Raw genomic sequence first — 17,024 nt, 5'->3', positions numbered from 1 at the left:
ATATGACCTTGCAGGTAGGGCCCAGGTAGAATCTTCTTCAGGTTGGGTAGCCCAATCCCACTCAAAAGGTCCCTGAATAAGATTTGTGAAAGGATGATGACTAAAACACCCATGATTCCAAAGGTGAATTATTCAAACTCCAAAGATTTCCTCTCGACATATGGCTATGATGCTCCCCTACTACTTCTGTTTGTGATCAGCGATACACATATCATCAGCCATTAAGGGACATGCTCAACTGGTTAAGGTCAAAACAACAGATGAGCAAATCTGTGGCATTGAGCAGAATATTTGCTGTAGCCCATCTTTTACTCCAAGACTAAATATGTACAAGATAACACTTCCAATCAGTAAAAATGAGAAGTTATGAGAGCCATTGCCTGCTACTGCATCAGGGCATTTATTATTATTATTATTATTATTATTATTATTATTACTCTCACACACACACACACACACACACACACACACACACACACACACGCGCGCGCACCACATACATGTAACATACCCGTCTCATCTTTGCTCCAGTCAGACCTCTTCCATCTCTGATGCGACTCATCATTTCTTCAAGAGCTTTCTTGTGGAGATCTTCTTTGACTGTGGTAGTATTTTCTGTGGATGTACAGAGATAGACATAGATTAATATATAGACAGACAGACAAACACACACACACACACAGCTAGAAAGATAGATATACATGACTACAGGGTTTGTGCGTATTTGTTTTGCAAGATTCCTGATGTGAAATTGTGTCTTGAAACAGATGTTATATCTGAGGATGGTTATATTTAATATATATATATATATATATATCTCGAATCCCGGACCGGGCTGCATGTTGTGTTCTTGAGCAAGACACTTTATTTCACGTTGCTCCAGTTCACTCAGCTGTAGAAATGAGTTGCGACGTCACTGGTGCCAAGCTGTATCGGCCCCTTTGCCTTTCCCTTGGACAACATCGGTGACGTGGAGAGGGGAGGCCGGTATGCATGGGCGACTGCTGGTCTTCCATAAAACAACCTTGCCCAGACTTGTGCCTCAGAGGGTAACTCTCTAGGTGCAAACCCATGGTCATTCATGACCGAAGGGGGTCTTTACCCTATATATTATATAAAATCCGTTTTGTCTGTCTGTGTGTGTGTCTTCTAGGATCTCAGGCATCCTCCATTGATTGTGCTCAAAGTTGATATGTAGATAGTGACAGTATCAGGGCATGTATAAGTCTTGAAAAAATTACAAAAATCGATTCCAGGTGAGAATGCGATCCATGAAGCCGTGGGAACGTGCATTTGTAAAATCGTTTTTCTTGGAATAGAAAAAAAGTCTATCTTTATTTCTTCTTTTACTGGTGTCTCAAATTTAGGTTAAATCAGTGTTTCTCAAAAGGGGGGCCTATGGGACAGTTGGACAAGTTGTTTTGAGAAAATTTGGTTTAAATGTTTGACAACTCAGCATTGTCCATTGGACTGACTTTTAAAAAGTATAAAAAGGAAGAAGTCAGTCCTTTAACTACAGTTGTCAAGAACTCAACTCAACTGTCAGTCAATACATTTTGAAATCTGATGATTACTACAAATGTAGGAGAGCACTAATTGAACTTTATAAACATTACTAAATGTTTTTTGTTTTTTAATGCTCTTAAATACAATGATGAAAAATGTGAAACCAGACCATGCTGTAACTTTATTCAACTGTTATATTGTTCTATACACATTTACATAAATTCAAAAGTGTGTGTATATATATATAAGCTGTTTTTTTCAGAATGAGATAAAAAGTTTTTATATATACACATGCTGATATATGACCTATGTTGGACTCCTTTTTCGTATAATCATCGAGCTTAACTATGGTCTATCCATAGCACTTACTTAGCATTACCTGACAACTTTGGATCTTGTTGACACCATTACCTCTCATAACCTCCTATATATATATATATCGTTTTTTTAGAAAAACAAATCCAGAGAAGAAGCAAACACTAAGAAGTAGAGCAGTCTCTATTAATTACTGGTGAAGGCTGCTTTATAGGGTTACCCTGGGTTTCTTGCCATAAAGGGTACCTTTAGGACATATCTTCAGACCATAAGACCTGTTGGCCTATGGCCTCTTTAAAATATGGAGGGGGAAACGATACAGATCTGTATTGTTTCCCCCTCTATATTTTAAAGAGGCCATAGATAAACAGGTCTTGGGGTTTGAAGATACGCCATAAAGGTACCCTTTATGGCGCGAAACTCAGGATAACCCTATAAACTGGCCTTCACCAGTAAGACATATATATAAATATATAAATATATATATATATATATATCATGTGACCGACCAGGCTATCAGATGTTGCTACACATTGCTGGTCACAATGCGCTTCGCATTGTTTTAGCCTTCAAGATGATGCCACCCCACTGGCTAAGCAAGCAGGGCAACAGAAGAAAGAGTGAGAGAAAGTTGTGGCGAGAGAGTACAACAGGGGTCGGCACCACCCCCTGCCTCATGGAGCTTTAGGTGTTTTCGCTCAATAAACACTCACAACGCCCGATCTGGGAATCGAAACTGCCATGCTATGACCGTGAGTCCGCTGCCTTAAACACTGGGCCATTGCACCTCTACATATATATACACACACATATATACATATATTGTAAAACAATAATGAAATATTTTGTTCAACAATAACCAAATGTGTTCCTTACCTTCTTCAGTCTTTGACACTCGAGCTTTCTTTTTCTTCCATCTTGCCAGGAACCTGTCGAAGAGGGGAGGAGGAAGGGAGAGTGAGACTAATCATTCAGATATAGTAGAAGTACATGAGTGGGGAGGGGGCAGAGACACATCATTATTTGAGAGTATAACATGGGTGGCGAATACAGTGACGATAAAAAGAGAGAGGGGAGAGACAGATAAATATAGAGAGGAACAGAAAGAAAGTGAGAGTAAGGTTGAGTGAGACACAATAATATAGAGACAGAGACTGTGAGTGTGACATAAGGCAAGACAGAATAATGTCGAGTGAGGGTTAAGAGTTTGATCCATGAGAGAAAAATATTAAGAGTTGAGGTCAAATGATATATTATATTGTAAAAACTATATTGTACTAACTGACCATGTGCCATCAATAATGATGGCAAATTGTAGTATTTCATATATAAATAAGGTACATAATAAGTGTGGAGGCGCAATGGCCCAGTGGTTAGGGCAGCGTACTCGCGGTTGTAGGATCACGGTTTCGATTCCCAGACCAGGCGTTGTGAGTGTTTATTGAGCGAAAACACCTAAAGCTCCACGAGGCTCCAGCAGGGATGGTGGTGATCCCTGCTGTACTCTTTCACCACAACTTTCTCTCACTCTTTCTTCCTGTTTCTGTTGTACCTGTATTTCAAAGGGCCGGCCTTGTCACTCTCTGTGTCATGCTGAATATCCCCGAGAACTACGTTGAGGGTACACGTGTCTGCGGAGTGCTCAGCCACTTACACGTTAATTTCACGAGCAGGCTGTTCCGTTGGTCGGATCAACCGGAACCCTCATCGTTGTAACCGACAGAGTGCTTCCATCACATAATAAGTATCAGTTGAGTACTGGAGTTGATGTAACTGACTTATCCCCTTCCCTGAACTTTTGAGCATTTTGCCAAAATTTGAAATTTCAAATTTTGGCAAAATGCTCGAAAGTTCAGGGAAGGGGATAAGTCAATTACATCAACCCCAGTACTCAACTGGTACTTATTTTATCGAATTCAGAACATAAAAACATGAAATGCTACTGAGCATTTTGCCTTGGGTGCTAATGATTCTGCCAGCTCATTGCCTTAATATTGTATTATACTGAAACAAATATCATCATCATCATCATCATTTTTTAGCGTCCGTTTTCCATGCTAGCATGGGTTGGACGGTTTAACTGGGGTCTGTAAAGCTGGAAGGCTTCATCAGGCCAGTCAGATTTGGCAGTGTCTCTACGGCTGGATGCCCTTCCTAACGCCAACCACTGAAGCAAAATATATAAAAACATTTTATTATTTCAAACCTCTAGATTCTGAGATCAAATCTAACTGAAGCCAAATCTGTTAACGATTAGTGTATAACAGAGTGGTAGAGTTTAATTGTATCTTTGAATGGTATTTAGTTACATACATCCTTAACTTGAGTTCAAATCCCACATGAATCAACTTTGCCTGTCACCTATCCAGGATCAGTAAAATAACTTCCAAGAAGGATGAGGTCAATCCACAGAGGGAGATTTGGCTAGTATTTTTAGCATGTATTTTTAGCCCCTAAGCTAGTTCCAATCTAGTAAACTTATGATCAAGTATGTTCCAACTGTGACTATCCTGTCTAGATTGCAGACACTGTGTATGTAATGTGTCCTTTTTTTTTTAAGAAAACAAGGGGTATGATTTGAAGAGAATGTAGCTTCTATTTCTAGGGGCTCGAGTGATTCCATAGGGGCTCTCTGGTTGGCTTCGCTACCCAAATACTGCAAAAGTTGAATGGGAAGAAAAAGGGATCTGTCTGTTAACATTCATCGATCGTAGGGGACAATGAGAAAAGGGACAGAAACAAGTTAATCAAGGGCAATTCGTTGGCAGTTGGTGTGACATGGGTTAAAAACCAATACTTTACTTACCCCTTGGAGTTCTGAGGTGGTAGTGGTGGTGGAGGCGGTGGTGGTGGCGGCGGAGGTGGCCGTTTGCTGTCCTCATAGATTTTTTCCAGATCGCTATCTGATGGAATATACAAAGAGATGGATATCGTTACTCAGGGTTATAATGTCGGACATTTGTGTGTTGGTTTAGGTGTGGAAATGTAGATATTATGTCCCCCTTTGTGTCCCAAGGAGGAATAGCAATATATATTTGGGAATTGGCACCAAATAATGGTAAGGAATTAAATATTCTAATTATCTCTGTGGATCTACATGTGTATATATATATATATATATATATATATATTATATATATATATATATATGTATATATGTATGTATGTATATATATATATATACTGGCCTGCTCACTTAGCCAGCGGGGTGGCGTCATTTGAAGGCTAAAACAATGCGAAGTGCATTGTGACCAGCGATGTGTAGCAACATCTGATAGCCTGGTCGGTCACGGTGATATATATATACAGGACACAGATCATGTCGTATAGCCAGCTGGGGACGATGTCTCCTGGGGCTAAATTACTGCAACATTCATCCTAAACCAGGACTGCCATGTTATGTTGGCAAATAATCTCTACTCCAAAGTACTGTTGCTGAATATCTCTTGTTGTGAGATTTACAAATAGTAAGTTTCTAATTTGGGTTGGAGTTGGCTGGTTTAAGTCCTAAAGGGTTAAACAAAGTCACAGGATAATTCATCTAGTCATCCTTAACAATAACTAGATGATCCTTGCCATTCTGACGAATGATTTGCAGGATCTTTGTTTACTACTTCTAGCAAGTTGTGTGACCAAGTAGAGCAGGGGTCCTCAACCATATTTTATCTATGGACCCCTTTGATTACTATTTTATTCTGGTGGACCCCAACAGCCATTTGATGTTTCATAGAAACTTCTTTCAAAACCCCTATTTTGCTTTTCACACTTTCACTTGTGTAGGTTGAACTATGTAAAACATGAGAGAAAAACCCAGCTGTTTCTTTGCAATACATACCAATACATACATCTAAAGCAAAAGGTTTTCAGGGGCCCTTCAAATACTAGTGTAGATCCCCTAATTTACTATTTTGTTGCATGGACCCCAAAAATCTTAAAGGGCCCCTCAAGAGCCATATGGTCCCTGGCTGAGAACCACTGATGCAGAGGCATTTTCGTTGACTGGTGTGATAGTTACAGAGGTGTTTATAACAAAAACAGAAAGGTGACAACAAGGTAAAACTTACATTTCTTACTAAGACTCTCATACTGCTCCCGCTGCTGGACCAAATTGTTTTCCAAACTGTTGTTCTGTTCTTCCAGTTCCTTGTTCTTCTTGATTATTTTAATGTTGCCTTCGCTTGATTTGTACAACTCTATTTCTGCCTTTAAACTGGTGACCTGTGTTCAATATAAACAATGGTTCTTGTACTTGTTATTGTTACAGCTGCTGCTGCTGCTGTTGATACTCTTTTACTTGTTTCAGTCATTTGAGTGTGGTCATGCTGGAGCACCACCTTTAGTCAAGCAAATCGACCCTAGGACTTATTCTTCATAAGCCTAGTACTTGTTCTATCAGTCTCTTTTGCTGAACTGCTAAACACACCAGCATCGGTTGTCAAGCGATGTTGGGGGGACAAACACAGACACACAAACATATGCACACACATACATATATGTATATATACGACGGGCTTCTTTCAGTTTCCATCTACCAAATCCAATCACAAGGCTTTGGTTGGCCTGAGGCTATAGTAGAAGACACTTGCCCAAGGTGCCACGCAGTGGGACTGAACCTGGAACCATGTGGTTGGTTAGCAAGCTACTTACCACACAGCCACTCTTGCGCCTATGTTGATGGTAATGTTTGTGTGTTAATGTAAGTGTATTCATACATACCACCACCACCACCACCACCATTAACACTTCCAAGCAACAACAGATCATCAACCATCACCACTACTACTACAACTACTGCTGCTGATACTACTACTAGCAGCTGTACAACAATTGCTACAACTTCCATTTGGAAAGGACAAACAAATACCAATGGAAAGCTGCAATTCCAGTGACAAACTGACCATCAATCAACACTACCACTTTAGCACCACCATCGCTAACTCTATCACCACCACCATCACTATCACCACCACTGCCATCACCACCACCTCTACCACCACCCCTACCACCACCATCATCGTCACAGCTATTACTAGTGATTAACCATTATTATCAACAACAACAGAATTTTGTCATTAACTTCATGAACGCTAACAAATATTGCCATCAAATATACAGACACCTATACCACTGTACACCCACACTTATATACCTCTATATACACACACCAATGTATACACACATCACTGTAGACATACCTCTTTCTCTGTTTCATCCTTCAGCTCCAGAAGTTCTCGGTTCAACAGCTCAATGTCATCCAAGGCCTTCTGTAGACGTTCATCACCAAAATCTTGACACAGTAAGATTCTACTTTGTCTCTTTATCACCTCTGTCTCATGGTGCAACTGATATGGAAATATATAAATTTATTAGTTTGGTGATGCAAACAGGAAAAATAGAACTCAAAACACAAGTGTATATATATATATATATATATATATTATTAATATTTAGAACTAGTTTGATAAGTGTTAATGCATGAAACTCTTGACCTTCGATTCCTTCTATTGCTTCTGCTATATATATATATATATATATATATATATCGTTTTGGGATTTGGTTTTCAAGATTCTTTATGTGAGTTTGTGTGTTGAAGCATATTCTGCTGTGTCTGGGGAAAGTCATTTTCTTTTTGTGCCTTATAATTTAACACACTTACTGGTAAAATTTCCACTTATTTCTTATTTTTATTTTAAAAAATATATATATATATACATACATATATTTATAATCATACATATCTCTACATGTCACATTGTGAATTGCAGCTTTCCATTGGTATTTGTTTGTCCTTTAGGGCTGAAGTGGACTAAGGTGTTATAAATGGAGGCAGTTGAATGCAGATCAGTGATCAGGCTCTTATACTTGAAAGGTCGTACACCAAAAGAGACTTTCGATGAGATGAAAGAAGTTTATGGTGACAATGCATCCCCAGTTCAAATGTGGTTGGACATCAGTGAAAACTGCTTCTATTCCTGGATGGCTACATACCACTATTGAGATGACACCATCCATAAATTGAAAGCCGCCATTTTGGAGGATCACTGCATAACTATTTGCCTACTAGCCCAAGAAGTGAAGATAAGTGTAGGGTCCATGGAAAAAAACAGTTACAACCATTTGCACATATGGAAATTGTCTGCACGAGGGATTCCCTTGATGCTCATACCTTTATAGAAGCAGGAACAAATCAGTTGCTCCAAGGCTCTTTAGGTAATGTGCTAAGAAAACGAGGAGGACTTTTTCAGCAGACTTATCACACAGGATGAAATATGGGTCCATCACTATGAACCTGAGACTAAAATCCAGCCGAAGCAACAGAAGCATGATAACTCACCGCCTCAAAAGAAGGCTCATGTCCGACCCTCAGCAGGCATGGTGATGCTCAGAGTCTTTTGGAACCACCACAGAGTAGTGATGATGACACCACAATTAACAGGACATATTATGCTTCTCTGTTGCAGAAATTGCAGGGCACCACTAAAACAGAGAGGCATAGCATGCTAACCAAAGCTATGCAGCTATGAAATCCTTCCTCATCCCCTTTACCCTCTTGACTTCACACCATCTGACTTCTACCTCTTTCCAACCATGAAGTCTTTTCTGAAGGGGAAGCACTTTTCGGATGATGAAGAAGTTATTTCTGAGGTAAAGTTTTGGCTCCAGATGCAATCAACTGACTTCTACAGACAACATCTTCACAACTACATAAAGTGATGTTTGTTTGTTTGCTTGTTCCTTTTCGAGCCATGCTTGGCTCATAAGGTCCAGTTTCCCGGTTTCCTTGGTGTATAGGTTCCCCACCTGGACAGGACGCCGGTCCATTGCAGGTGAGCTGCATGATGCAAGAGGAAGGAGTGAGAGAAAGTTGTGGCGAAAGAGTCAGGAGAAGTTTGCCATTACCTTCTGTCGGAGCCACGTGGAGCTTAGGTGTTTCGCTCATAAACACACACATCGCCCGGTCTGAGATTCGAACCCATGATCCCTTGACTGCAAGTCCGCTGCTCTAACCACTAGGCCATGTGCCTCCACATAAAGTGATGGGAGAAGTGTGTCACCATTGGTGGTGGCTATGTAGAAAAGGACTAATAATTATGTCAAGTTTCATTTATCCCAGTCCTTGGGGAGTGAATCAAGGGAAATCTTTAAGGAACACCCCTCGTGTGTATCTATCTATATATAAAGTAGACACACACACACACACAGATACACAACAGATACACACACCAATATGCACATACCTTCTTCGCATATTGTTCTGCTTCATTACGACACTGTCGTTCTTCATTGTATTTTTTGCGTATGTCTTCATATTCTTCATAGGAACTTTCATAAACTGGAACAAAAAGAATAAACAGACATTAAGGAACAACAACAGACCCATTGTGAGACTATAGTGGTACATAACACACACACACATATACCACATAACACACCAGTACATAAAATGCACCACCACCCACGCCAGTACACAGCGCATACACACAAAGACAGATACATGTACATAAATACATATACCACATAACACACCACTAGACACACATTCACACATACACACACATGCATGTATATATATTCATACACCACACAGTACACAGGCTACATACATAGATATAAATATAGTACAAAACCCATTACACACTTACATACACATTATTTCACACACACACACACATAAATATACATACACACATATCATAAGACAAACACACACACATAAATATGCGTACAGCACATAACACATCAGACAACCCAGTTTTTCAAAAACAAACATATTCACCTCTTCGGAATTCTTCCAAAGTCTCTCTGTATTGTTTCAGCGCTTCTTTCATTTCTTTGTTGTCTTTTTCAACAGTAACTAACTGGAAGTAGAGAAGAAGAAGAACCATAGATTTGCTATGAACACCACAACATCTCCACATTCTCTCTACCTTTCACCTGTGATATGACAGATATGCAACTGTCGAGTGTATTATCACACACACACACACATAGTACATGAAAAAGATTGAAATTCAAGCTATATCCTCAAGAAGTACTTCTACTAATATTATTTTTGAAACTCAGTCTAAGGAAATACACATGGATACTTAAAGAAATGTATTTAGATATTATCATGTTATGAATTCATTGTATACATTTTAATAATATTTTATGTTCATGAAATGGATTTTTCATGTTGTATTGAAACAACTGTAATTGAAAATAATACTAAAAATTCCAGGCTATGTTTTAATACATACATATATATATATATATATATATATATATATATATATATATATATGTATATATATATATATGTGTGTGTGTGTGTATTCGAGTGAGATTGTTGCCAGTGCCGCTGGGCTGGCTCCTGTGTAGGTGACACGTAAAAAACACCATTTGAGCGTGGCCGTTGCCAGTACCGCCTTTCTGGCCCTTGTGCTGGTGGCATGTAAAAGCACCCACTACACTCTGGAGTGGTTGGCGTTAGGAAGGGCATCCAGCTGTAGAAACTCTGCCAGATCATATTGGAGCAACCCCTATATACATATAGGGGGTGCTGAAATGTTCGTGGCTTTGCATAAAAGAAAATACTGGAGGATCAGTAAATTACAATTTTATTCAAATTATTCCCCTCTCAGATTCACCCACTTATTGTGTGTGTGTGTATCCTATGATATGTGTGCATATATCTGGGGGTGTGTGAAGTAATGTGGTGTATGTAAGTGTGTAATGGGTTTTGTACTGTATTTATATCTATGTATGTCATTTAACGTCTGCCTTCCATGCTAGCATGGGTGGGACGGTTTCACAAGAGCCAACCAGAGAGAAGCCTGCACCAGACTTCTGTGACTGCTTTTGCATGATTTTTACACCTGGATGCCCTTCCTAACACCAACCACTCGACATGTGTGCTGTGTGTGTAAATATATATATGTATATATACACAACCCAGAACCATGTTGTAGGGAAGCAAGCTTTTTAGCACACAGCCATGCCTGCACCTATATTATATATATATATATATATATATATATGACAATGCTGTCTTCCACACAAATTCCTTATATGGAGCTATGACACCCCCTTTACCCTATTCCTATAATTAGAAAATCTTTATTGCCTCCTCTCACTTGTTCTTCATTCTCAGAACCTTAAAGTAGTTTGGAACAACTGAATCTTAGTCAGTCAGTTTGATGAGCTCCACTACCTCAAATGTTCTTAAAATTTAAATCCACATCTTTGTCTATATATCTACCTTCTCTATAATGTTGCCACTTGATATGAAAATTTTTGTATGAATGGAAAACCTCTATAATTGGCTGATGAGTACTCAGCATTTTAAAACTGTCGTAATACTTACAACATTTAATAAAATGATGTAGTACGAAACGATCGTACCAAATTACCAGAGTCATTCTTGTTGCTTATTTTGAGTATACACACACACACACACACACACACACACAGACAGGGTGAGATTCTGGACAACTGGTTGTTGTGCATCATTCGGTGCAGATGAGTCTCGTCTGGTAATTTTTCAGCAGGTGTCTTGCTCAATAAACTCGGTTTTGCTTAGTTTGATTATAATACATTTCCTTATTAGCCTGCAGCTGGTTATGGAAAGGGGGCATTGTGGTTTGGAATGACATGGCATCAAGTGTATTTTATTTTCTATTGGTAATGGACCTACTTATATCCATGCTGTTGATGACCTGTCTTTGTGTGTTTCATTAGTGTGACCAACACACAAACACCGCAACCTCCCTCTCCAACTTACCCTCTCTTTGGTTTCTCGATTCTCCTCTTCTCGGTTGTTCTGTTCCTCTTGGAGTTCAGCATTCTTTAACTTCATTTCAGCCACTTTATTCTGTAGATCTGAGAAAGGATAATCAGACATTACATATGTGTGTGTGGGGGTGGGGGTGGGGTGTACATACATGCAAATCCATATACAATTTATCATCATCATCATCATCATCATCACCCTTATTAGCTTTTCCATATTGAATTGGGTTGGATGGGTTGTGCCAGCCAGAGTCCCTAGTTAGATTTACTACCCTTCATGTTAAGTCAGAAGGCCACGTCTTGGTTGCATGGGTTCATATCATTATTCTCACCATCATCCTTTAATATCTGTTTTCCATGCTGGCATGGGTTGAACAATTTGACAGGATCTTCAAAGCTGTAGGGCTGCACCAATCTCCACATCACCTCTGGCAAGTTTTCTGTGGCTGTAGGCCCTTCCTAATGCCAACCACTTTACAATGTCTAACGGATGCTTTTTTGCATACTGCCAGCATTGATGAGCTTGCCAAATACATTGCAAGGCAGAAAAGATCTTGTCATTCACATGGTTTCAGGTTCAATCCCACCATGTGGCACCCTCCGACAAGTGTCTTCTACGATACCCCTGTACTGATCAAAGATTCATGAGTGGATTTGGCAAATGGAAACTGAAAGAAGCACATAATTTATAAATATATATGTGTGTGTGTATGCCTATGTGTGTGTGTGTGTGTGTGACTATCTTGTTGCTTTGACACCACGTGATAGATGTAAACGAATGTCACTGTTATGCAAGCAGTGTCCTGCATTCTGAATCTTCCATGAAAACAAGTTTGGTTGTGGAGGAAATATGATTTTACTTGGAAGCAGGTGAGGGTTTGTGACAGGAAGGGCATCTGGCCCTAAAAAATCTGCTTCAATGAAATTCTGCTCAAATCATGCGAGCATGGAAAAACAGCTGTTAAACCAATGATGATGATGTGTGAGTATATATACATGCATCCATATGTGTGTATACTTATTCATTCACAACCTTAATAAAGTACGTAATTCTTTAGAAAGTAGAGTTACGTCTATTCATTTAAATCTGTTTTGAGCTCTTTAGAACTCATGAAACAGTTGTGTACACCATAAACAATTATTTATTTATATGTATGTATGTATGTATGTATGAGTGCAGATATGTATGTTTTGTTTTATGTATGTAGGTATTCTCATGCATATAGTTGCATGTCTAGACATGTTCATATATATTTAAATGATAAACTTCTGGAAAGTTTTACAGATTTTTATAGTTCCAGTAATGGATTGGATCTGTAGTCTTTGAATTAGCTTTCTCATTTTGAGAAGCCTAATTTCTCAAGATTGGTATTTAGGCAGTGTGTGTATGAATGCATGTATATATATATATATATATATGTATGTATGAATGTATGTATATATGTGTGTGTGTGTGTGTGTGTACGAATGTATGTATATATATATATGTGTGTATGTGTGTACGAATGTATGTATATATGTATATATATATATATGTGTGTGTGTGTGTGTGTGTGTACGAATGTATGTATGTATATATATGTGTGTGTGTGTACGAATGTATGTATGTATATATATATGTGTGTGTGTGTACGAATGTATGTATGTATATATGTGTGTGTGTGTGTGTATGAATGTATGTATATATATATATGAATGTATGTATATATGTATGAATGTATGTATATATGTATGAATGCATGTATGAATGTATGTATATATATATATATATATATATATATATATATATGTATGAATGTATGTACGTATATATATATACATGTGTAAAAAAAAAATATATATATATATATATATATATATAATGTAGAAAGTATGGGGGTTTAGTTCACAGGTGATCTAAACAATTAGGTACACTAGGTAAGAGCTGTAACGGATTTCTAGGGCTCCAAATTTATAGCTGAGACAGTAGCTATGGAGCCATTGCAGATTTCCAATGCAGTGGATATATAATTGTTAAACGGAGCGTCAAACATTAAGGCAAGGCAACAAACATTAAGGCAAGGCAAACATCTCAAGTAGTATACAATATTATTATTGGAAAAAATTCAAAGTCTTACAGCTGTTTCTGGGATATCACCGAGTATGGGATATTCTGTCATCAGAGATAAATAGGGAAAATGAGAATGGTTTATAATAATTAAATGACGACATAGAGGAAGGGAGTAAAAGAATAAGGAGATGGACAGAGAGAAGGAAAAAGAAGCATAAAAGTTCATAGTTCAACTTTCGGAAAGTTCTTTTTTCTTCTCTCTTTCCAACTCCTTATTCTTTTACTCCCTTCCTCTATGTCGTCATCTCATTAATATAGGCGCAGGAGTGGCTGTGTGGTAAGTAGCTTGCTAACCAACCACATGGTTCCGGGTTCAGTCCCACTGCATGGCACCTTGGGTAAGTGTCTTCTATTATAGCCTCGGGCCGACCAAAGCCTTGTGAGTGGATTTGGTAGACGGAAACTGAAAGAAGCCCATCGTATATATGTATATATATATATATATGTGTATGTACGTGTTTGTGTGTCTGTGTTTGTTCCCCCAACATCGCTTGACAACCAATGCTGGTGTGTTTACGTCCCCGTAACTTAGCGGTTCGGCAAAAAGAGACCGATTAAATAAGTACTAGGCTTACAAAGACTAAGTCCTGGGGTCGATTTGATCGTCTAAAGGCGGTGCTCCAGCATGGCCACAGTCACATGACTGAAACAAGTAAAAGAGAAAAGAGATACCATTCTTATTTTCCTTATTTTTCCCTATTTGTCTTGTCTCTGATGACAGAATATCCCATACTCGGAGATATCCCAGAAACAGCTGTAAGACTTTGAATTTTTTTCTAATAATAATATTGCATATGACTTGAGATGTTTGCCTTGCCTTAATGTTTGTTGCCCTCTTTAACAATTGTATGTATGTATGTATATGTATATATATATATATCTGGACGCCATGATAGATCGTTAGCTCCTACACGCATATTTTTTCTCTCCTTGTTTTTTTTCTGTGTATCTTTCTGTTGAAGAGCGTAGGCTCGAAACGCAAAAGACTTTTTCTATTTCTATTCCAGAGCGCTATACTAATACATTTGTTTGTTTGTACTCCACCTGCCTTCGTCTTTTGTTTATTTTCGTAAACTCCCCCCCCCCCCGTTATATATATATATATATATACACGTGTGTGTTTATGTATATATATATGTGTGTGTTTATGTATATATATATATATGTGTGTGTGTATGTATATATATATATGTGTGTGTGTGTATATATATAAATCCCAGAAACCTTTACTGTTACAGTGTATAAACATGTGACATCAACCATCTCTCCATACCCTCTCCCACCCACCGCATAAATTCCTGCTATGCAATGGGAATTTGTTAAGCCTAAATTCCATCAAGAGATGATGATGATGACAGACAGAAAGATAATTTGCTAAAATAATTTCAAATATGGTATTTCTGAGTCACCATTTGATATTTCTACTGCACTGAACTGTCAACTTTTTATTCTCACCTGGCATACAGTCAACTAGTACTTCCTTCCATCTCTCCTGTCTGTTTTCCATCCGTCTGTCAGTCTATCTGTCTATCTATCTATCTGTCTGTATGTCCATCCATCCATCTGTTTATCTGTCTATCTAGGTAAATCCATTTATCTATCTATCTATCATCTATCTATCTAGCTGACTTTCTACTTACCTCTCTTTCTCTCTCCTTGTCTATCTATCTATCATTCTATCTCTATATTTGCGACTGACTCTCTATTCTTCTCTCTCCCTACCTACCCACCTACCCACCACCCATCCACCTATCCGTATATATCAGTTTGTCTTAATGCCTGAATATTTGTATCTGTTTGACTGTCTATTAATTATTCTAATTAAATTATTCTAATTAACTAAATATTTAATCAATATATCAAGCAACCTATTCGTTGATGCACTACTTCCCTTGTCTGTATACCTATCCATCAATCAACTATCAATCAATCCATCCACCCCTTTTGTCTATCTATCTACCTACCCATCTATCTATCTACCTATCTATCTATCAATCTATCTATCTACCCATTTATATATCTAACCATCTACCCCTCTACCCATCTATCTACCCCTCTACCCATCTATCTACCTCTCTACAGATCTATCTACCTCTCTACCCATCTATCTACCCCTCTACCCATCTATCTACCCCTCTACTCATCCATCTACCTATCTATCCATCCATCTACCCATCTATCTACCTGTCTATCCATCCATCTACCCCTCTGTCCATCCAGCTACCCGTCTATCCACCCAGCTACCTGTCTATCCATCCATCTACTCGTCTATCCATTCATCTGTCTATCCATCCATCCATCAATCTATATCTATCTATCTATCTTTCTATATCTATTTATCTTCCTAAATCTATCTATCTATATCTATCTACCCATCCATCCATCATTCTGCCTGTTTGTCTATACATCTATTTTTATCTACAAATGGAAAACATCAACAGTTCCTTCTTACCCTGGGACATAAAACAAAACAAACCACCACCACCACATGCCACAGCCACCACCACTACCCTACTAACCATTTCATCTAACCACCATCACTTCTACACCTTCACTGCCACCATCGTCACCCACACACCTCCCAGTTAACCCCTCCACCCTAATCTTCCCAATCAGTTGTCAGTTCCATCCTTTACCTTCCAGTTGATTCTGGTAATGGATCCTCTCCTCTGATTCCTCATTCTGTTGACCACCATCTTCCTTCTCTATATCAATTTCAAACACACGAAGGTCTGCATTTAAATCTAGTTTAGACAGCAAATCCTGGCTCTTCCGACGCAATTCTTTGTTTTCTTTGGTCACCTGGAAGCAAAGAGACAACAAAATCAAATGACATGGAGATTTGTTCTTAGACACACACATACACACACACACTCTCTCTCCCTTTCTCACACACAAGCACACACACACTTTCTTTTTCTCATATAAACATTCCCTTTCACTCACACTCTCACACACACACAAGCATACACAGACACATACACACTCTCTCTCACTCTCTCTTTCACTTACACACACATTCTCTATTTCACTTACACACACACACACACTCTCTCTCTCTCTCTCACTCACTTTCTCTCTCACACAAGCACTCTTTCTCTCTCACACACTCTCTCTTTTCACCATACATACTCTCTCTCAGTCTCACACACATATACTCTCTTTGCATACACTCTCTTTTTCTCTCATTCACATAATAAGCAAGCTTTCATCTGCCTACTCTGTTGGAGTATTTCAACTGACCAAAATGTAAACTCAGTAATGTCCATTTTACCCTGAGGGTCTTTCACCCAGGATACTCAAAATGCACACTTATATGAT

General features: G+C 38.5%; 1 protein-coding gene across 7 annotated transcripts in view; it reads right to left on the bottom strand.

Moving 5' to 3' along the window:
- Positions 1-17,024, bottom strand: part of LOC115219859 (shootin-1-like) — a 145,121-nt gene that overhangs the window by 30,686 nt on the left and 97,411 nt on the right. For all 7 annotated transcript variants that reach the window (XR_005002247.1, XR_005002246.1, XR_005002249.1 and 4 more), the window contains exons 5-13: positions 16,340-16,505; positions 11,586-11,683; positions 9,600-9,681; positions 9,061-9,155; positions 7,017-7,163; positions 5,886-6,039; positions 4,628-4,724; positions 2,698-2,750; positions 512-615 (exon numbers count right to left, since the gene is read on the bottom strand). Coding sequence is in view for 2 of the 7 variants with exons in the window: in XM_029790150.2 (XP_029646010.1) it covers positions 512-615; positions 2,698-2,750; positions 4,628-4,724; positions 5,886-6,039; positions 7,017-7,163; positions 9,061-9,155; positions 9,600-9,681; positions 11,586-11,683; positions 16,340-16,505 (996 nt within the window). In the remaining 5 variants the exon portion in view is untranslated. The remainder of the gene's footprint in view (positions 1-511; positions 616-2,697; positions 2,751-4,627; positions 4,725-5,885; positions 6,040-7,016; positions 7,164-9,060; positions 9,156-9,599; positions 9,682-11,585; positions 11,684-16,339; positions 16,506-17,024) is intronic.

The sequence above is a fragment of the Octopus sinensis genome, linkage group LG15 (assembly GCF_006345805.1).
Source record: "Octopus sinensis linkage group LG15, ASM634580v1, whole genome shotgun sequence".
Taxonomy (NCBI): domain Eukaryota; kingdom Metazoa; phylum Mollusca; class Cephalopoda; order Octopoda; family Octopodidae; genus Octopus; species Octopus sinensis.
The sequence above is the reverse complement of the archived record's forward strand: the minus strand, read 5'-3'. Positions and strand labels throughout refer to the sequence as shown.